Source organism: Dendrobates tinctorius, unplaced genomic scaffold (genome assembly GCF_039654945.1).
Source record: "Dendrobates tinctorius isolate UK_male_01 unplaced genomic scaffold, ASM3965494v1 ptg000265l, whole genome shotgun sequence".
In the NCBI taxonomy this organism is placed as follows: Eukaryota; Metazoa; Chordata; class Amphibia; order Anura; family Dendrobatidae; genus Dendrobates; species Dendrobates tinctorius.
In genome coordinates this window covers 16,441,299-16,464,192 of record NW_027361932.1, presented here as the reverse complement: position 1 = coordinate 16,464,192, position 22,894 = coordinate 16,441,299, and the positions used below count along the sequence as shown (strand labels likewise).

Genomic DNA, 22,894 nt, shown 5'->3' with positions numbered 1-22,894 from the left:
GTATACTCACAATTGCTCATTTTGACTTTCTGCCCAATAAATTCTTCACTTTTCTCTGCTCCATGTAGAAACAGGAAGTCTTGTCCCTGCAAAAATCATCCCCCTCTCCAACTCCTGATCCAGCCAGATACTCCTCCTCCCCCTGCCAGGAACTTATGCAGTTAATTATGGCTTATACAGGGAAAATTGACCTCCTGATTCTACATAGAGCTTAGGATTCAGCTAGTCAGTTTTTAATCACGTGATTATTATTAGTATTTATATAGCACCATTGATTCCCTGGTGCTGTACATGAGAAGGGGGTTACATACAAATTACAGATATCACTTACAGTAAACAAACTAACAATCACAGACTAATATAGCTGTCATAGATATAATGGAAAACAGAAGAGTTAGCTGGTAGAAAGGCAAAATGAGCAATTGTAGGAACACAGTGCTATACAATATGATGACTGCAATATATTAAGAGGATACAAAATTTGATGGGAGGAGGGCTTCTTAATTCTCTTTTCTCTTCTCTGTGTAGAAACAGGAAGTCTCTTATCACTGCATGAGTTATCCCCATCTTCAAGTAATGACCCAGCATAGCAGCTACTCCCCATTGAAAAAGGGCTTTTGTAGTGATGACTCATGCAGGGAAAAGAGACTTCCTGTTTCAAAGAACTCACGTATTCAGTTTTTTTTTATTAACGTCATGTCATTGACCTAAAGGGAAAGAGAAGAATCACTGGGTAGAAAGGCAAAAGGAGCAATTGTAAGTACACAGTGACATATGATGGCTGCAATATATTAAGAGGATAAATGTTTTGATGGGAGCTCTCCTTTTATGGACACGTAGGATCAGCTATTACTTTTTTTCTGAAATGGTCTTTCCAAAATAATATTTATTGGCAGACAAAATACACCATATTCTTAGCCGAACATTGATCCTGTAATAATTGGATGAGGCACAGATGATATGAACAAACTTCAGACTTTATCCAGAGCAAACTTGCCCACATGGAACATAAATAGGCAGGGGAGGTGGGGAGACAATAAAAAAAAAGGCAAAACCCTCAATGCAAAATATTTAGCATTATGTTTATTTAAAAAGTTCTCTACAAGTGCGTGATGCACCTATACAAATTAAAAATAGAACACAAAATAGCTTTACATATCACGTACACAGGTATAAAGGAGGGCTTGGGACATCTGTCTCAGGTCTTCCGGTAGTCAGGTAGCACTAAAGCTTCACACTCTGTACATGGAAGGAAAAGGCTGAGGGAGTCAAACTAGGCAGCATCCAGCTGCTTTGAAAGTGGAATGTGTGGGTTCCCTGCACCTTCTGATTTGGGCTCAAGAGGTGCTAAGGTGACCCTCCCTCTTCCACAGCTCTTTAGTCTTATTTTTTTTTTTTTTTTTTTTACATTTCTCTCTTTTTTTTAATGGCTTTTTGTTTATTTATGGGGCGAGGTTCCATCTCCAGGATGAGAACCGCGAGATTCGTCGGGAGGGGACTGTTTACCAGGCCGGTGCAGTGTTGGCAAGACGTCTCATACGCCTATAGGGAGGAAAAGAGAAGAGGGGCAAGATAAATGTTAAGGAGGTTGTAGGTGTATTCTTAACACTAAGGCAGAGGATCAGGTAATGTTCACGGGGGATTTTAGTTTCACACTGGCCACTTGAAAATCATCCTCTAGCGCAACTGCTTCTAATACCCTTCCAGATATGCTCTTTCAAATAAACCTAAAACCAAATCCTACATCCTGAAATGATCCTTCATCTGCTAAAGAGCTTTTGTTGCCAAGATTCGGACCATAACAAAAAGAGAAAAAAAAAAACGGGGCAAGAGCTGGGCATAAAATAATACGATGGCATTATTTCAAAATGTGAAATGCTAACTGCAGAGCCCGTTGTGTACACGTCTACATGCCTGTGGCCAAATGTTTCAAGCTCATAAGGTCATTCTGGTTTAGATCAAGTTGATGGGGAATTACATGTCTGTATGCGCTCAGCCTAACTGGAGAAACTATGTGAAAAATGATATCTGCTGACTGTATACATCAAGGTCGGAAAATAAGCCTTTTGTTCGATAAATCCGTTCTAATATTTATATAAATGTCAGCTTTTGCCAAAGTTGAGTCAGTCCCATTGACTCTGATATGGCTGCGTATTTTACCGCTATGGCAAATTACAATATGTGCTGATAGCTAAAATTAAAAGAAAAAAGTAAAACAAAACAAGTCTATCTGGAACATATTTTCACATGGATGCAAAAAATCTATACAACAATAGAGGGCAAAGTAGACCCTAAAATTAGTTTCTCTTAGTTCTACTAGATAAAAGTGCCAAACTGATAGCTCTCATTGCCCGGGGCAGGTAAGGCATTAATGTAGCGACTGAAGTGTTAGTACATTAAGTGTTAGTACATTCACAGGCTTCTCTGTCATATTTCCATAGAGCTTGTCCTACCCAACTGATGTTACAGCCACAATTATGGTGGCAATCAACCAGACGCACTCTCTATAAAGGCACGTGTTCTAGCTTATATAAGAATGCATTGCACAAAAACACCGATATGGAACCAAAAGACTTGTGCTTACAAGCACCGGGGTGGGAAACGATATTAACATCATCCAGATGTCCTCAATTAGTAAACTAAAAGCTAAAATTAGGGGCTTAAAGGTGCTAGAGGGTACTAAAACCAGAAAGTAGCTTAACCATGTCATTCCAGGTTGTACCACAGATATTACTGTCCGTAAGCCGATGAACTACAAGAAGGGCACTGCAATGCGTAGCCATGCAGATTTCTGCTATGAATTCCCTCAATCACAGCTCTTTAAGCATGATCAACCTCAAAAAGAAAAATCAGGGGACTCAACCTCAGAAAAATCCATCCATGTGTACCGTAATAAAATTCCGACCTATGCCCAAAGAGGCTCTCCAACCAGCGTGAGCCATTTAATCTGAAACATAGCGCCTCACCTTCCAGAAATAAAAAAAAAAAAAAAAAAAAAAAAACAACGTTAATACTGTCACTACACTACGATACACAGAAAGTAAAAATACAAGTCTTAATACTGCACATAAGTACTTCATAAAATCACCACCATAATATAACCAGTGGCGATTCATGTTCCAGTAACCCAGCATGCACCAGTAGACATATATGCTACATGGACTGGCAAAAGTTAAAGGATTATGGTTAAGCGTTTCAAGCAGCAAAGCTATATCTATAACGACATTTCACAAGCAGATTTTTTGGCACCAGTTTTAAGTATAATCCATCGATGCTAAAGAATACTAAAGCCTGATCAACAGATACAAGAGAACATGAAGGATTCTGCTGTGGGCACTCCGAGGTGCTCTCGCTACAGGAACCAGCAATATCCCATATATTGTAGGTTCTGATAAAGGGGGAAAAAAAATGTAAAAAATTATGAGGCAAGTGGGCGACTGACTATCTCAATGTGAGACAAAGATGCTTGAAGGTGGAAATCAATTCTAAGTGCATTAAGCCTCGGGGCCGAGTACCATGTTTAGGGGTTAAACAGAATCGCTTTTCTAAGGGGAATTGGGCACAGATGGTGCTACTAAGCTAAAGGCGAGCACTGGGAGAAATGTCCAATCCCACCAGCTAAAGTCATATGAAATACCAACACGTCACTTGCAAAGTGCGATAATGATTAAAAGAGCAGCTCCACTGGCTGAAGCACGACAGCACAGACACGGATAGACACACATCACTTCATAGGCTGGTGCGCAAAAGCTGAAAAGTCTTCCTTGTGGACGCTCCGAGGAAGTGCCACATTGTTGTCTATATTCTACCCCGGCGAGAAGCCCGGAAGGAAAAGCGTATGAAACGACGGTGGCACCTGGTGTTCCTGTCCTGGTCACGGATCTTCTTTTCCATTTCTGCGTCTGTAAGGGTCTCCAGAAGAGGACACCATTGATCTGCATCACCTGTATTTCGAATTGCGATCTCCACTGTTGGCAAGGGGTTTTCACTGAAATAAGAATGTTAAAATGTTAGGAGACAAAATTTTATTTATTATAGCGCCGACATTTTCCGCAACGCTTTACAATTAAGTATGGACATATGAAGTCAATAAAAACAATACAATGTAACGCATTTTAGCAGTTACGGGAGGAGTGAGGGCCCTGCTCACAAGCTTACAATCTATAGGGAAATAGGTAGAACGTGCTTCTCATATATGGCCCTGCAAAAACCCAACATTACTGTACGCAGGTATAAAATCAGATCAAACTTCACAAAATGACGGCCACAGCTACCTAGTTGGGTGTAACATTTCTTTCCTCCTATTGCACACTGATTTACATAGAAAAGCAATGCTTTATTGCCAACTGTTATTTACAGAGCATAATATATTAAAAAAATAAGGAAACGACTTCAAATTAGGGCCAGGTTTAGACCAGCCGATCCGTGAAGTTAAATGACTGGTGATCGGCCACACATTTGCCACCAGCGGTTGGTTTATAGTCCCTTTACGCTGGAATAACACACAGAACGATCAGCAATGGATCGTTCTGTGTACACTGACTGTCATCGTTCTCAGCAACACATATTTACACAGAACAATGTGCTGCCGAGAACGATGAGCTTTAAGCCAGTCAAAAATTCATTTCACACTATGAACTGGGATTGGGTGATCGACAGGTTGTTCTTACTACATGATTATCGGGAAACACGTATTTCGATAATTACTCGGAAAAAATAATGCAGTGTAAATACTGTATATACTCGTGTATAAGCCGACCCCCCTAATTTTGCCACAATAAAATGGGAAAACTTATTGACTCGCGTATAAGCCTAGGGTGGAAAATGCAGCAGCTACTGGTAAATTTCAAAAATAAAAATAGATACCAATAAAAGTAAAATTAATTGAGACATCAGTAGGTTAAATGTTTTTGAATATCCATATTGAATCAGGAGCCCCATATAATGCTTCATACAGTTCATGATGGCCCCATAAGATGTTCAATACAAAATACACCCCATATAACGCTGCACAAAGGTTAATAATGGCCCCATAAGATGCTCCATAGATTATGCCCCCATAAGATGCTCCATAAAATGTGCCCTAGATTATGCCCCCATAAGATGCTCCATAAAATGCTTAATAGATTATGCCCCATAAGATGCTCCATAGAATATGCCCCATATGCTGCTCCAGATTATGCCCCCATAAAATGCCCCATAGATTATGCCCCCATAAGAAGCCCCATAAGATGCTCCATAGATTATGTCCCCATACGATGCTCCATAGATTATGCCCCCATATGCTGCCCCATAAGATGCTCCTGCTGCAAATGAAAAAAAAAATAATTACACTCACCTCTTGTCGCTGGGGGCCAGGTTCCGGTGTCCTAAGCAGGCGGGGACACTGATGCGCTATGGGGGCCAGGTGTCGTTGTCAGGGCCCCGGCACCTCAAATATTCACCTGTCCCCGGTCCACTGCTGCCGCTCTGTCTTCCGGGTCCTCTGTCAGTGACGTTCAGACAGCAGAGGGTGCGGCAACTGCGTCACTGTGCCCTCTGAAATGACATCACATCACAGCCAGAGGACGTGGAGGACAGAGCGTCGTGCAGCGGTGGACCAGAGACAGGTGAATATTGCATATACTTACCCCCTCCTGGCACGGTCTCTGCAGCCCCGCTTCTCCCACGGTCTCAGGCTCCTTCCTTCAGCGGTCACGTGGTACCGCTCATTAAAGTCATAAATATATGCATACGGTACGTGACCGCTGAAGGAAGAAGCCCGAGAGGGTGAGAGAAGCGGGGGGGGGGGGGGGGGAAATGTATGATCTGACACCCCCGCTCCTCCGCCGACCCCCTGGTGTATATAACTCGTGTATAAGCCGAGAGTGGGACTTTCAGCCCAAAGAAATGGGCTGAAAATCTCGGCTTATACGCGAGTATATACGGTATATGTTGAAGTGGTCAGCCAGACATAAATTTACTTTTCCAGAAGACTCCATGTGTTAAAATAAAAACAAACACAATCTCAGTCACACGGTCATACTCTCCTACCCTGCAGCCACTTGGATCCAGCATGAGTTGTTCCGTGGTTTACGCTAAGATGGGAAGTGGGAATTTAAGATCTCCACCTGTTGCTGGACTCCACTCCAGTCACTTCTGCTGCTGGATCTAGGTGGGTGCTAGTAGGCAACACGACCTGAGATTGTTAAATACCGGTATTTTTTTAAAATATCCAGACCACTAGACAAAGTTTTATTATACTTGCCTACCGAGCGGTCGGGGCCAATGGGTGTTGCTGGTCTTGCTTTAGCGCCTCCTCTATTCTTGTGATCACCTTCTTCCTCCACTGCTTCGTATCCTACATCATACACATAGTATTGCACATCGCGCTCCTGCGCAGACGTACATCACTCTGCCATGTCGAGGGCGGAGCAAAGTACTTAAGTGTTTATGCGCCAGCGCTCTTCGGCTTTTTCCTGCACCTATGCATTGCAGCACTTTGCTCTGCCCTCGACAGGGACCAGAGAAGTACGCCTGCGTAGGAGCGCGATGCTGGGCATTGGATGACGAAGGATGCGTCAACCACACGAAGCAGTGCAGGAGGACGGCGATCGTAAGAAGAGAAGAGGCGCTGAAGAAAAAGAAGCAACGCCCATCTGCACGTACCACCCGGTATGCAAGTATAATAGGTGTTTTACTTGTCCTGCAGGCCGGATCCGGGGCATATACACAGCATATTAGAATGCTGTATGTGAGGGCTTACTGGCATTATCTCATATGGGAAAAACCTTGTGTATTTGGTTCATATTTAAAAAGTGTCTTGAATGACATTGACACAAAGCATTTTTTTTTTTTTTTTTGCAAAGTATTGAATTTTCTTAACTGCTAAAATATAAAGTGTCTCATAAAAGTTGGCATGTCAGCAATTGTACACACCTGAAGAATCAGGTCACCTTGGGATTTTACTGCTCAGCGAATGCTGTAACGACAAAACTATGGCAAAATTGCATTGTATTTTTTCGCCCATTTCATGTGGAATTTTCACCTTTTTCCAATGCACAACATGGTAAAAATCAATAGTGTAATTCAAAGCTACAACTTCTCCCTCAAAAAGTGCTCATTGCCATTTAAAAAAAAAAAAAAAAAGTTATTAGCTATTGGATGAATGGGAAATCACCCTGTCATTAAAGGGTTATATTTTATTACTAATTTCATCTGGTAAAGGACCCAAGAGAGCTGTTTTTTGTGGAGCTTAGTGAAAAAATAAGCTTGTTGATGTACATTCCTAGTTGACAGTGACATGAAAAACATTGTTTCCCATCTACAGAATATGCAAACCATAAAACACATGGGCTGACCACAAGCACTGCATTATCTGCAAACATATCGCTGGTGCTGAAAGGACACTGCAAAAATATACACATTCTGCATGATCAGCAAAAGACTGTCTGCCGCACTCATGGCTTTGCCTCAAGCTTTATGAGTTTTAGCGCAGAATCCTAAACCTAGCTTCACACCAAACGTGCGGAACTAAATGGCCGCCGTTTGGCTACTTGTTTGGTGAATAGCTACTCTGCAAAAATCACGACTTGAGGCACTATTATTGAGATTCCTAATGCCATGTCTAATTGAAACACTTAAAAAGGCAAAATCAATGCAGGACCCCTGCACCTTCCTTGTCAATGCAATAGTAAATTATTACGGTTTAGCAACCGTACCACAAGGGGTTATGCCGTAGGATAGGTGAAAAATGTATAAACTGCTTGTAGGCCTGCGCAACCACAGTGACCAAGAGTTTGGGGCAGCAGCTGATCATTTCTGGTGCCGCTACAATCAAGGTCTACTAGACTTGTACAGCGCTTGGCTGTTTCGGTGATCCCAAAAACACTCAATTTTATTTTGTTACTTTAACCATATAACCATAATCATTTAACCATATAACTTATATACAGGGGTTGGACAAAATAATGGAAACACCTAACGTTTTGGCATCATAATCTTCGAACATGTTATAAACATGCAAACCGTGACATATGGTAATGTTTTGTAGTTGATTATTTGTGATATGTGTATGTAAATTAACTGTTTTGCAGAATTGTAAGAACACTGATGAGAACCTGATACCAATGGCAGACCTCTCGGATTTTCAAAGAGGCCAAATTGTTGGTGCTCTTATGGCAGGAGCTTGTGCAACAGAAAGTGCCCGAATGCTTGGCGTGTCAAGAGGTACTGTCTCCAAAGTAATGACTGCGTTTGAAGGAAAAACGTCCGCAGCAAACCACAGGTCCAGCCAAAAGTTGAAGTTGACTGAGAGAGACCGTCGGACTCTAAAGCGAATTGTGAGAGAGGATCAAAAGACCACGGCTCCGAAAATCACTGCTGAGCTCAATGAACACCTACAGAACCCACGAAAACTGTTCTTTGGGAGCTGCATACATCTGGATTCCACAGAAGAGCTGCAGTTCGAAAACCGCTGCTCTCAATGACAAACGTTTCCAAGCGTTTAGTCGTGTAGAAACCTCCAGAATTGGTCCCTCGAGCAGTGGAAACATGTGATATTCTCAGACGAATCATCGTTTACCCTATTTCCCACCTCCGGTCGAGTGTACATTTGGAGACAGCAGAAAGAAACATTCCATCCAGACTGCCTTCTCCCAACCGTAGAACATGGCGGAGGTTCTGTGATGATCTGGGGTGCTATTTCGTGGAGATCCGCTGGGCCAATGATATCCCTTCATGGAAGAATTAACAGCAGAGATTATTTAGGCATTTTGGGCGACCAAGTGCATCCTATGGTTCAAGCACTGTTCCCGGAGGGGAACGCCATCTTTCAGGATGATAATGCACCAATTCATACAGCTAGAATCGTTAAAGCATGGCACAAGGAACATTGTAATGAAGTTGAGCATCTCATCTGGCCCCCACAATCCCCAGACCTCAACATTATTGAGCATTTATGGCCGATTTTAGAGATTCAAGTTAGACGCCGATTTCCGCCGCCATCGTCGCTCAAAGAACTGGAGGGTGTTTTAACTGAAGAATGGGCTACAATTCCTTTGGAAACAATTTACACCTTGTATGAATCCATACCTCGGAGAATTGAGGCTGTAATCGCCGCAAAAGGTGGACCTACACCATATTTAACTTTTGTTGATGTTTCCATTATTTTGTCCAACCCCTGTAGTACCAATAATTCTACAGCGCTTTACAGACATCAGCATCACTGTCCCCATTGGGGCTCACAATCTAAATTCCCTGTGGAAGAAAGCCAGAGAACCTGGAGGAAACCCAAGCAAACAAGAAGAGAACGTACAAACTCCTTGCAGATGTTTCAACCCAGGACCCCAGTGCCAAGTAGCAACAATGATAACCGGAGCCGCGATGGGAAGCAAAGAAGAGCACGTCATCTCTAGAAGATGGGAGGTGCTGGACCGGACCGCGACACCCATCGCACTGGACCCAGGACCGCCCCTGGATGAGTATAATCTAACTCGTTTTTCTTCTTTCAGGTTACATCGGGGGCTTACCCACAGCATTACAGAATGCTGTAGATAAACCACTGATGGCGGTGGCCGCAGCTTATAGGCAAAAAATGGGGTGACAGATTGCCTTTAACGTACGAGACCACCACTGCTATTCAAGTTGCTCAACACTACTAATGTGGAGTCATGAGGAACGGGATGCTCGAGACCTCCATTCTAGTGATTGGAATGGACAAGGCAACTGTTAGGTGGATTCATAACTGGCTTAGTGATCGGACCCAAAGAGTGGTCGTAAATGGCTGCACATCCAGTTGGAAGAATGTCTCAAGTGGGGTACCACAGGGCTCTGTCCTGGGCCCTGTATTGTTCAACATCTTTATCAACGATTTAGATGAAGGAATTGAGGGTAAACTGATTAAATTTGCTGATGACACAAAGCTAGGAGGGATAGCTAATACTAGAGAAGAGAGAGAGAGGATTCAAAAAGATTTAAATAAACTGGAGAAGTGGGCAGCAACTAACAGAATGGTTTTTAACAGGGAGAAATGCAAAGTACTACATCTGGGCAATAAAAATGAAAAAAGCATATATAGAATGGGAGGAATAGGGCTAAGTGACAGCACATGTGAAAAAGACTTGGGTATACTAATAGATCACAGACTGAATATGAGTCAACAGTGTGATGCAGCAGCAAAAAAGGCAAATGCAATTCTAGGATGTATTAACAGAAGCATACAGTCTAGATCACGTGAAGTCATTATTTCCCTCTACTCCTCTTTGGTCAGACCTCATCTGGAATATTGTGTCCAGTTTTGGGCACCACATTTTAAAAAAGACATCAACAAACTGGAGCAAGTTCAGAAAAGAGCGACCAGAATGGTGACCGGTCTGCAAACCCTGTCTTATGAGGAAAGGTTGCAGGAATTGGGAATGTTTAGTTTGCAAAAGAGAAGACTGAGAGGAGACTTAATAGCTGTCTACAAATATCTAAAGGGCTGTCACATTGTAGAAGGATCAACTTTATTCTCATTTGCACAAGGAAAGACTAGAAGCAATGGGATGAAACTGAATGGGAGGAGACACAGATTAGATATTAGAAAAAACTTTTTGACAGTTAGAGTGATCAATGAGTGGAACAGGCTGCCACGAGAAGTGGTGAGTTCTCCTTCAATGGAAGTCTTCAAACAGAGGCTGGACAGACATCTGACTGGGATGATTTAGCGAATCCTGCTTTGAGCAGGGGGTTGGACCAGATGGCCCAGGAGGTTCCTTCCAACTCTACGATTCTATGATTCTATGACATTTATCACGCATAGTGTAGATAGATGATACGGATTGTGGGGTAATCCCTATAAGTAAGATTATGTTTATGAGAAAAAGGTGCTGTCTTCTTTGCATATTTCATGTAAGTGAATTAAAAAGATAATAAAACTTTCCTTTCTTACCATTCGCTTCTGCATTTGTGCCCAATTCATATCCTACCTGAATGCATAAGTCTTCTGATGCCAGCTGAGCTGCCCACGGATGCTGTATGCAATAGTGGTAACGAACTCGCCACCCAAACCAAGCTCGGAACATAACTTCAGTGCAAACTTCTCTGGGGAGTTCTCCTTTTCGGACATATCCCACTCAAACTGGTCAACCAAGGAAATGTTCCCAACGTGGATATTTAGCTGAGGAAGAGCACAAGGAGAAAAACAGCAAACCACAAAGTGAGGCCGCTATCTTTCATTCACCGACACAGCAATAGTCTCGACACAGAGACATTATGCAGATTCGGAAAACACACGGCCAGCCTTTTATGATATTAGGAAAATACTCGGATTCCAGAAGAGCCATGCAAAAACATCATCCAGGTATGAAATCAGCTGTGAAAACTGCACAAAATGTCCACAGATTATCAAACGGTCTGAAAAAAAGGCAAACAACTGGCAGGCATATGACTACACTAAAAGAAAACCATGCAGCACACTTCGACGACATGCAATGGAGTCAGCCGAAAAATGCACATAAGCAATTGTTACGAGGTCATGAAGACTAATCACTTTCTCAGTACCTTAATGATGACTCTCTGGTCAGACTGGTCCTCCAGAATGCTGTCAGTAGGATAAGACTCTATCTGCTGGCGGATAGCTGACGCAATAGCTGGGACAAAGGCAAGAGGGTTGAGGTCTAGGTCGTCACAGAGAATCTCCGCAAACATTTCCGGGGTCATTAACTTCTCTGTAGATGAAAGGGGGAAAAAAAATGTCAATCCCTAAATAACCCAAAACATAACTTCACAGGATAAATCTCATAACCTCTACTAATTTAACGTTTGTAAAGTACTTTCCTAAGACTACAATATTAATGGCCTATCTTTCATACAGGCTACGAATATCACATTTACGGGGGTGTGACTGGACTGAAGTGGCCAGGGGTTGTGCAGGCACAACCACAAATAGAATTATGGAGTTGTGCCTGGTTACAAAAAGGCCTTGAAAACTTCTTTAAAGGGAATTTGTCACCATGTTTTTGCCACTTACTCTGAGAACAGAATGATGTGGTGACAGGTTCTCTTTAACAGCTGTGTACATTGGGAATAGGCAGAAAGCTGGCAGTCAGTGGTGGGGCAAGTTGATACAGAGCAGGACAACATGGCATGAGAAAACAAGTCCATCAATGCCAAAAAGAAAAAAAAAAAAAATAGATGGTTGATATCGGCCACTTAAAAGATGACAATAACAAAATAATCACAGAGGATAAAGAAAAGGCTGAGATACTAAACAGCTTTTCATCTGTGTTCACCAATGAACAGTCTGTTACAGGGATCATTCAAACAAGGCAAAAATAAAAAATCACAACCTGATATAACTTAGTTTAACACAAAAAGAAGTGCATCTACGTCTGAGCAATTTAAACATTGACAAATCCCCTGGCCCAGATGGCATTCATCCACGGATACTAAGGGAATTGAGCTCAATAATAGACAGACCACTGATTCTCATATTCTTAGACTCTTGTAACAGGGGTGGTGCCACAGGATTGGAGGATGGCTGAGGTGGTACCAATATTTAAGAAAGGTAAGAAGGTGGATCCTGGGGACTACTGTCCGGTAAGCCTGACATCAGTAGTGTGCAAAGTTTTTGAGGGCATTATAGGAGATGACCTTCAGAAATACATTGCAGAGAATAATATAGTAACTGACAACTAGCATGGATTCATGAAGAATAAGTCGTGTCTAACTAACATGTTGGGTTTCTATGAGGAATTGAGTGCAAATCTGCGTGGAGGTAATGCGGATGATGTGATTTATCTGGACTTCGCAAAGGCATTTGATACCGTTCCACATAGCCTTATACTAAAGATACAGGCAAGGACTGGGGAAAACGATATGCAGATGGGTAAGGAATCGGCTAAATGATAGGAAACAAAGAGTTGTCATAAATGGTACATTCTCTAAATGGGATATAGTCAGCAGTGGGGAACAGAGGGACCGATTCGTTTTAACCTCTTTATTAATGACCTAGTGGATGGGATTGATAGTACAGTGTCAGTCTTTACTGACGACACCAAACTATGTAGGATATTAAAATCTGACCTTGAAATTACAATGTTGCAAAACGATTTGAATAAGATGACGGAATGGGTAAACACTTGGCAAATGAGATTTAATGTAGAGTAATGCACCTAGGACGGAGTAATCCTATTGCTGCATATACATATACATTAAATGGGAGTATACACTGCGTTCCAAATTATTATGCAAATTGGAAAGTGTCAAAGATGTAATTTTTTGTTTTTCAAATAAACTCATGGTTGATCACTGAAAACAATCTCAGAAACCTGTGATAATTAGTTTACCAGGTAAGCCCAATTAAAGAAAAACTACTTAAGAAGGATGTTCCACATTATGAAGCAGGGCACAGGTTTCAAGGAATATAGGACAGAAAAAGGATCTCTCTGCTGCCGAAAAGCATCAAATAGTGCAATGCCTTGGTCAAGGGATGAAAACATTAAATATTTCCCAAAAAGTTAAGCGTGATCATCGTACTATTAAGAGAGTTGTGGCTGATTCTGAGCACAGGCGTGTTTGTGCTAATAAAGGTAGAATGAGGAAGGTTTCTGCCAGGCAAATTCATCGGATTAAGACCAGCTGCTAAAAAGCCATTACAAACCAACAAACAGATATTTAAAGCTGCTGGTGCCTCTGGAGTCCCTCGAACCTCAAGGTGTAGGATACTTCAAAGGCTTGCTGTGGTGCATAAACCTACTATTCCGGCCACCCCTAAACAGTGTTCACAAGCAGAAATGGTTGCAGTGGGCCCAGACATACATGAAGACTTATTTTCAAACAGTCTTGTTTACTGATGAGTGTCGAGCAACCATGGATGGTCCAGATGGATGGAGTAGTGGATGGTTGGTGGATGGCCACCATGTCCCAACAAGGCTGTGACATCAGCAAGGAGGTGGAAAAGTCATCTTTTTGGGCCGGAATCATGGGGAATCAGCTGGTAGGGCCCTTTAAGGTTCTTGAAAGTGTGAAAATGACCTCTGCAAAGTATATAGAGTTTCTGACTGACAACTTTCTTCCATGGTATAAAAAGCAGAAACGTGCCTTGAGGAGCAAAATCCTCTTCATGCATGACAATGCACCATCTCATGCTGCAAAGAATACCTCTGAGTCATTGGCTGCTATAGGCATAAAAGGAGATAAACTCATAGTGTGGCCACCATCTTCCCCTGACCTCAACCCTATAGAGAACCTTTGGAGTATCATCAAGGAAAAGATCTATGAGGTGGGAGGCAGTTCACATCAAAACAGCAGCTCTGGGAGGCTATTCTGACTTCATGCAAAGAAATACAAGCAGAAACTCTCCAAAAACTCACAATTTCAATGGATGCAAGAATTGTGAAGGTGATATCAAAGAAGGGTTCCTATGTTAACATGTAACTTGGCCTGTTAAGCTATTTAACTCCAAAATATCCTTTCTGTTCAGTGAATGTGACCTCCTAATGCTGCAAATTCCACAAATGAGCATTTTCAGTTCTTTAAAACATATCAAATGTTTAGAAATTCTACTGTGCCTAATAATTTGGAACAGTGCAATATGAGTTTTTATTCATTTTAGAGATTATATTGTGATCATTGGGAGGTTTCTTCAATAAAATCTGATGTATACTCTAACGGGTGATGACTTTTATTAGACTGTCATTTGCACTGACCATTTTGGAAAATCAGAGAAAAATATAATTTGCATAATAATTTGGAATGTGGTGTACTCGGGACTACAGAACAGGAGAAGGACTTGGGTGTTCTGGTTACAAGTAAGCTGAGCAGTAGTACTCAATGTCAAGCAGCAGCCGCAAAAGCAAACAAGATTTTACGATGTATAAAAACGGAGAGAAACATCATGTGATCCCAACATATTATTACACCATTATAAATCACTGGTGAGTCTACATCTAGAATACGGGATCCAGTTTTGGGATCCACATTTTAAAAGGATATTCAGAAGTTAGAATAAGTTCAACGAAAGGCAACTAGATTATTACAAGGGATGGAAGGCCTCTCATATGAGGAGAGGTTGGAAAAGTTGGGTTTGTTAAGCTTAGAAAAAAAAGATGCCTCAGATTAGATCTCATTTACATGTATAAATATATATGTGGCCAGTACAAAACACTGACACATGACTTATTCCTCCCAAAGACCGTACTGAGAACTAGGGGGCGCTCATTTCAGGAAAAAAAGCGATTCCTGCAGCTAAATAGGAAAGGGTTCTTACAGTTAGAGCGGTCAGACTGGAATGCCCGACCACAAGAGGTAGTAATGGCAGACACTAAAACAACTTTTAAAAAAAGGGCTGGAAGATTTCCTTGGTACACATAACATTAGTTTAGTGACAAAATGTACAATTGGTGGAGAAAGGATGAACTTGATGGACCTGGGTTTTTATTTTTTCAACCTACATAACTAGTGAGTTCTTTTCAGGAAGAGATTATTTGTATGAAAACTACAACAAGCAGCCCAATAACTGGTAAATCACTGGATCAAGGTCTCTGCCTTTAAATTATGCTACTCTCAGATTAGGTGGCAAAAGTATGATGACAGATTTCCTTTAAGCAGTATTACTCCTAAATGAAATCGAGGAATGTTAATAGGAGCCTAATGGCTCTAGTGACTGGTGCATGTATCTAATCTCACCACCACTAAGTACCACTAGCTGAGGAATGAGGAATTTGTGCAGACTAATAATGCACATTTCTTTTAAGATCATTCATTGCATGTCAGTGGTGAAATTACAAAACCGTGCAAAGTTTTCCTACCAGCATGGCACTTTACAAATCACTGATCACAAAAAACAACAAATTCAATTTGAAGTCAAAAGTACCATTCATGTTCCATGTAAACGCATCACGCAACTTCTGCCCATCGATCTCCATGTCCAGGCGGATAGGGACTAGCACCTCTGGCTGGGAAGCGTTCTCGTGAATCACTGCTGGATCGTGATCATCAAAACTATGAATTAAAGGGGGGAAAAAAACAAACATGAAATGTCTCACTATGTAATACTGTCAATCAACTGAACAAGACTTTATCTAATATATAAAGCTCAATGTGGGTATGTGTATGTACAGAATTGATGAATCCAAAGGGAGTTTGTAGCTATATTCCGCGCTGCCGCTTTAGACAAATTCCAGGAGAATGCTGTATGATTGCAGTGGTTTTATTCAATAAAATATAGCTACAAACTCCCTTTGGATTCATCATTTCTTTGGTCACTGAAGACCTGTGGATCTGCAGCAGCCGCTACCTACACGCTCTTATCTCATCCTAACCAGGTGAGCATATTTCATGATATACTGTCTTTTGTAACGTGGATAAGACCCTATTGCGCTTTTTTGTCTCCCCCTTTTTTTGCAATATGTACAGAATTGGCATCCGCACCGTCGCAGCTACAGCCACAAAATTTGGCAGTGTCACACGTCTGGACCCTGAGAGTGTCCTAAGCTATGTTGTGAGGCGAAATTTTAACCCCACGCGTTCCAATTCACCAAACAATTTTGCCCCTATCTACATAATGGGGAAAAAGTGTATATCAAGCCCCGCCCCTCATTATGATGTCATAATGGTTGCCATGGTGACGCTGATGTAATCATAGGTTGCAAGCCCCGCCGCTCATTATGATGTCATAATGGTTGACTTTGGGATGGAGGATGTGTGATGGGTATATGGGCACTGGACTATGGGATGGAGGATATGTATGACGGGTATATGGGCATGGGACTATGGGATGGTGGATATGTATGATGGGTATATGGGCACGGGACTATGGGTTGGAGGATGTGATGGGTATATGGGCACGGGACTATGGGATGGCGGATATGTATGATGGGTATATGGGCACGGGACTATGGGATGGTGGATATGTATGATGGGTATATGGGCACGGGACTATGGGATGGTGGATATGTATGATGGGTATATGGGCACGGGACTATGGGATGGAGGATGTGTGATGGGTATATGGGCACGGGACTATGGGATGGAGGATGTGTGATGGGTATATGGGCACGGGACTATGGGATGGCGGATATGTATGATGGGTATATGGGCACGGGACTATGGGATGGAGGATATGTATGATGGGTATATGGGCACGGGACTATGAGATGAAGGATGTGTGATGGGTATATGGGCATGGGACTATGGGATGGCAAATATGTATGATGGGTATATGGGCATGGGACTATGGGATGGAGAATATGTATGATGGGTATATGGGCATGGGACTATGGGATGGAGAATATGTATGATGGGTATATGGGCATGGGACTATGGGATGGAGAATATGTATGATGGGTATATGGGCATGGGACTATGGGATGGAGGATATGTATGATGGGTATATGGGCACGGGACTATGGGATGAAGGATATGTATGATGGGTATATGGGCACTCGACTATGGGATGAAGGATATGTATGATGGGTATATGGGCACTCGACTATGGGATGAAGGATATGTATGATGGGTATATGGGCACTCGACTATGGGATGGAGAATATGTATGATGGGTATATGGGCACGGGACTATGGGATGGAGGATAATTATAATTTGTTATAACTAACCACAGTTCGTTACTATGCCCGGGCAGCGCCGGGCTCTTCAGCTAGTCTAATATATAAAGCTCAAGTGTGAGTGTGAGTGTGTGTGTGTCCGGGATAGGCATCCGCACCGTCGCAGCTACAGCCACAAAATTTGGCACAGTCACACGTCTGGACCCCGAGAGTGTCCTAGGCTATGTTGTGAGGCGAAATTTTTACCCCGCGCGTTCCAAATCACCAAACAATTTTGCCCCCATCTACATAATGGGGAAAAAGTGTGTGTATCAAGCCCCGCCGCTCATTATGATGTCATAATGGTTGACTATGGGATGGAGGATGTGTGATGGGTATATGGGCACTGGACTATGGGATGGAGGATGTGTGATAGGTATATGGGCACAGGACTATGGGATGGAGGATATGTATGATGGGTATATGGGCACTCGACTATGGGATGGAGAATATGTATGATGGGTATGTGGGCATGGGACTATGGGATGGCGGATATGTATGATGGGTATATGGGCACTGGCCTATGGGATCGTGGATATGTATGATGGGTATATGGGCACGGGACTATGGGATGGAGGATAATTATAATTTGCTATAACTAACCACAGCACAGTTAGTTACTATGCCCGGGCAGCGCCGGGCTCTTCAGCTAGTTGCAAAATAAAACTAATGGGAAGATAATTGCTGAGCGGCACAGAATCTCTCATTTATCACCTCTGATTATGTTTAACCCCTTTCCGACATATGACGTACAAAGCTAGAGTCCAGCTTACCTTTCTGACATGTATCTCCACCTGCACTATCGGGGGCATCCTACATGGGAGGACAGATACACAGTGATACAAAACACATCTTACCACAACGGGAAGGTTCTCTTCTTGTCCCGGCCTAAGCGGTTTCGATTAATAGTAGTAGAACAGGGCACAGCATCCAAGTGGTGAGAGCTGTTCGGCAGTGTTGGGACCCACTGGCTGTTTCTTTTCGCTTTTTGTTCCCTGAAATAGAAATACAAAAGCTCTAAGTCCAAAAATAATAGGAAGACAAGATAAAAAGCAAGATATTGCTGTATCCAGATTTAGTACGAAACGTGCAGGTAAATATATAAAGGCGTTTTAGGATCTAATCACACCCAGGCCATTTATAATGGAAGCTACAAGTTTCTGCCGGTACAAATGGTGTCCAACCAACCCAATTTACTTACAAGGGGGGCTGTTGGGGTTTTGTGTGGTATGCAGAACAGCATTACTATTCTTCATTGCAAATTTGACACAAAGCACAAAGAAAATCTGACAAATGTGAACAGAGCCTAAACCGCATTCATGAAACACTGCTCAAAAACTGCCGGACAGTGCAAGCACTAAAGATGCCATAATTCTACATATACTTATGGTAGGCAAACAGCGTATGCTGAAACATGAGCATTTACCAATTATGCCAAATGAACAGAAAAGGGCACGATAGCTCTTGTCTCCATTACCAAAATATCTTCCGAACGCCAACCAGCCCCAGACATGACGGCACTTGAGGTCCACACCTAGGCTTCTCAGTTCAGCACAGAATTCTATGTTGACCCAAGTCCAGATCCTTAGAAGATCGTGGTCCAGGATAGAGAGGAGTGAAATTGTTCGGATTCAGTTCCGAATACGATCGGCAGCGAATATTGTTTTTGCAATATTAGTCGAACACAGCCGAACGTCATTAGAGTCAATGGGAGTAGAAATTACCGAATATGTTCAGAACCGATCATAAGACAAACATTCGGCACAAATAGTGTTCAAATATGGTCCGAATGTGTCAAAATCAGATTCGGGGCCAAAATCCAAACAAATTCGCTCACCTCTAGTCCAGGACCAATATGAACCCTAATATTCTGTACTGTAGTCGTGACTATATTGGTGGTAACACTAGACTTTACTAAATGCACCAACGCTAGAACCAGGCTTACCTGAGATATGTCGGAGGCTCGGTGCTGATAGAAACAGCTTTGTATTTTTCATCGTTCCCATCTAGGATCTCTTCGACTTCTGAAGCTCTCAGTAGAGTGACACTAGTAGCTAATGTCGTGTACCCGTGATCTACAGAGGAAAGGGGAAAAGTACAGAACAAGTTACATCAGACTCACTGGAAAGACTGGAAATGTCAGGCGCGGACGCCACCGCTGCCTTAACACTGATGAATGCAAATTAGTTGTCGTTTTCTGTGAATTCATTGACACATTTATTGGCTTGCAAGACTGGATGACTGCAACTAATGGTGTTATACGTCTGCAGTCATGACAGCATGCGATGGCCACAATTACGATTTCCCGTGCGGACAATGACTTGACCTCATATGTGCAATTTGCAGATTTGTTCTCATGCTTCTCTTAATTCTCTTCTATTCAGATATGCCGAGAGAATAATCGGCAAGTGGCCAAATACACAAATCTCATCTATATGGGGGTTATAAGAACACCCTGACCCCCTCGCACAGGGAGTCTCAGAGTGACTGTAGACTTTCTTCTTAGATAGGAAAACCCATCTAAATACAATCATTTGTATGGCCAACAACCCCTAAACATGTATAACCGGGGGAGAGAGCAGCGTCTCCAGGTCCGTATGGACGAGCTCTTCATTCTACCTCACTAAGAAGAGGGGAGAGTAAGAGACCAGCACAAATACTTATTGGGAAATGATTGAAAAGTATAATTAGGTGCTGCAGTATAAGATCAGGTCTCCTGCACAACACAGAGAAGACGTGAAGCTATACCTGCAGGGACAAGGGAACAATGTGGTCCCCCCACATCAGCACCCTGGACAAGCATGACAGACCAGAATTAGAGGGCTGGGCACGATCTGTAGCCTGCCTGAATAGCAAACACATGGTGCACACTCATGTACAGCACGAGGAACATCATGGAAGGAGCACCTACATTTCTTCCCATGTGAAGAGGCGACAATCTTCTTCCTTTCTTCTACCGTGGCCAGGCGTCTCCACAGAGAGGGGTACCTCTTGTATAGTGAACCTCTAAACATGCGCAGAAAATTCCCCACCTGGAACCAAACAACCATAAAACCTAAATATTCATCACTGGTGACCGTACAAAAGTATCAGGGAGGTAAATCCCCCCCCCCCCGCCGCATACAGGTATTGGGGAGGTAAATCCCCCCCCCCCGCATACAAGTATCGGAGAGGTAAATCCCCCCCCCCGCATACAAGTATCGGAGAGGTAAATCCCCCCCCCCCCGCATACAAGTATCGGAGAGGTAAACACCCCCCCCCCCGCATACAAGTATCGGAGAGGTAAACCCCCCCCCCCGCATACAAGTATCGGAGAGGTAACCCCCCCCCCCCCGCATACAAGTATCGGAGAGGTAAATCCCCCCCCCCCCCCGCATACAAGTATCGGAGAGGTAAATCCCCCCCCCCCCCCGCATACAAGTATCGGAGAGGTAAATCCCCCCCCCCCCCCGCATACAAGTATCGGAGAGGTAAATCCCCCCCCCCCCCCGCATACAAGTATCGGAGAGGTAAATCCCCCCCCCCCCCCCGCATACAAGTATCGGAGAGGTAAATCCCCCCCCCCCCCCGCATACAAGTATCGGAGAGGTAAATCCCCCCCCCCCCCCGCATACAAGTATCGGAGAGGTAAATCCCCCCCCCCGCATACAAGTATCGGAGAGGTAAATCCCCCCCCCCCCCGCATACAGGTATCGGGGAGGTAAATCCCCCCCCCCCCCGCATACAGGTATCGGGGAGGTAAATCCCCCCCCCAGATACAAGTATCGGGGAGGTAAATCCCCCCCCCCAGATACAAGTATCGGGGAGGTAAATCCCCCCCCCCAGATACAAGTATCGGGGAGGTAAATCCCCCCCCCCAGATACAAGTATCGGGGAGGTAAATCCCCCCCCCCAGATACAAGTATCGGGGAGGTAAATCCCCCCCCCCCCCGCATACAGGTATCGGGGAGGTAAATCCCCCCCCCCAGATACAAGTATCGGGGAGGTAAATCCCCCCCCCCAGATACAAGTATCGGGGAGGTAAATCCCCCCCCCCAGATACAAGTATCGGGGAGGTAAATCCCCCCCCCCAGATACAAGTATCGGGGAGGTAAATCCCCCCCCCCAGATACAAGTATCGGGGAGGTAAATCCCCCCCCCCCAGATACAAGTATCGGGGAGGTAAATCCCCCCCCCAGATACAAGTATCGGGGAGGAAAATCCCCCCCCCCAGATACAAGTATCGGGGAGGAAAATCCCCCCCCCAGATACAAGTACCGGGGAGGTAAATCCCCCCCCCAGATACAAGTACCGGGGAGGTAAATCCCCCCCCCAGATACAAGTACCGGGGAGGTAAATCCCCCCCCCAGATACAAGTACCGGGGAGGTAAATCCCCCCCCCAGATACAAGTACCGGGGAGGTAAATCCCCCCCATACAAGGTGAATCCCCCCTCACATACAAGTATCGGGGAGGTAAATCCCCCCCCCCCCTGGATACAAGTATCGGGGAGGTAAATCCCCCCACATATATATAATTATTGGGGCGCCAGTCCCTCACCTCCCCCAGATCCCTGGCATCTCCCGGATGCACATCACTGGGGGGGTCAGGTAACCCCGGGACATCCACATGTTCGCACTGTCTGCACTCCCCTCCTTGCTCCTTTGTCTGAGCCCCGGCTCTGAGCCGCTTAGTTTCGCGGTATTTTAAGGGTCTGACCCGATCATTTTAATCTGATACCTCGGAGCCGATCATGTAAAAGTCTCCATCTTCTTCCAGCTGAAATTTCACCGGCTTTTGGCCAAATGTTTTACTCAGCGCCATGATCATTTTGCTGTCTCCTGCGCCGGGCCCGGCTCTCCGAGCATGCGCAGTACAATAATCTAGCAATGAGGATGCGTAGGAATAGCTGCCATTGGGCATGCGCAAAACTAATGGACGGCTATACGGAAAACAATAAGTTGACAATGCGCATGCGTAATGGAGCAGCCTCGCTTCACATACACAGGATCATTTAGATTCGGTAGCGGCGGTATGTTTCTCGCGCATGCGCATAACACAGGTTGTGAGGTTCGCTGTAACGAAGCTTCATTTCTCAGTATAGTTTACTGCTTTTTCATGAATACTTGTGTCCAAACTACTGCAAATATTTCAGAAACGTTATAGCTTTAAATGTGTGCAGTGCAATATATATTCTGCAGCATAGAAGAGGTATACTGGCTGTTTCTGAATACTAAAGCCATAATATTGCTCCCATGCATGGCCGACCTGGCCACACGGGCCGGTGGGAAGTGGCTGACCAGTCCACGTCCAGCTGGACAGGGCATCGGGACAGTGTGGCGACCTCCATA

General features: G+C 43.8%; 1 protein-coding gene across 1 annotated transcript; it reads right to left on the bottom strand.

Annotated features, from left to right (window-relative positions):
* Window positions 1–1,063: 1,063 nt before the first annotated feature.
* SMARCB1 (SWI/SNF related BAF chromatin remodeling complex subunit B1) lies at window positions 1,064–22,459 on the bottom strand. Its single transcript, XM_073559165.1, has 9 exons — window positions 22,284–22,459; window positions 20,477–20,597; window positions 19,511–19,640; window positions 18,423–18,560; window positions 15,836–15,963; window positions 11,521–11,687; window positions 10,947–11,137; window positions 3,857–3,988; window positions 1,064–1,542 (listed from the first exon to the last, which is right to left on the bottom strand). The coding sequence occupies exons 1-9, from the start codon at window positions 22,371–22,373 to the stop codon at window positions 1,503–1,505; spliced, it is 1,137 nt and encodes a 378-aa protein (XP_073415266.1). The 5' UTR covers window positions 22,374–22,459; the 3' UTR covers window positions 1,064–1,502.
* Between the last annotated feature and the right edge of the window lie 435 nt (window positions 22,460–22,894).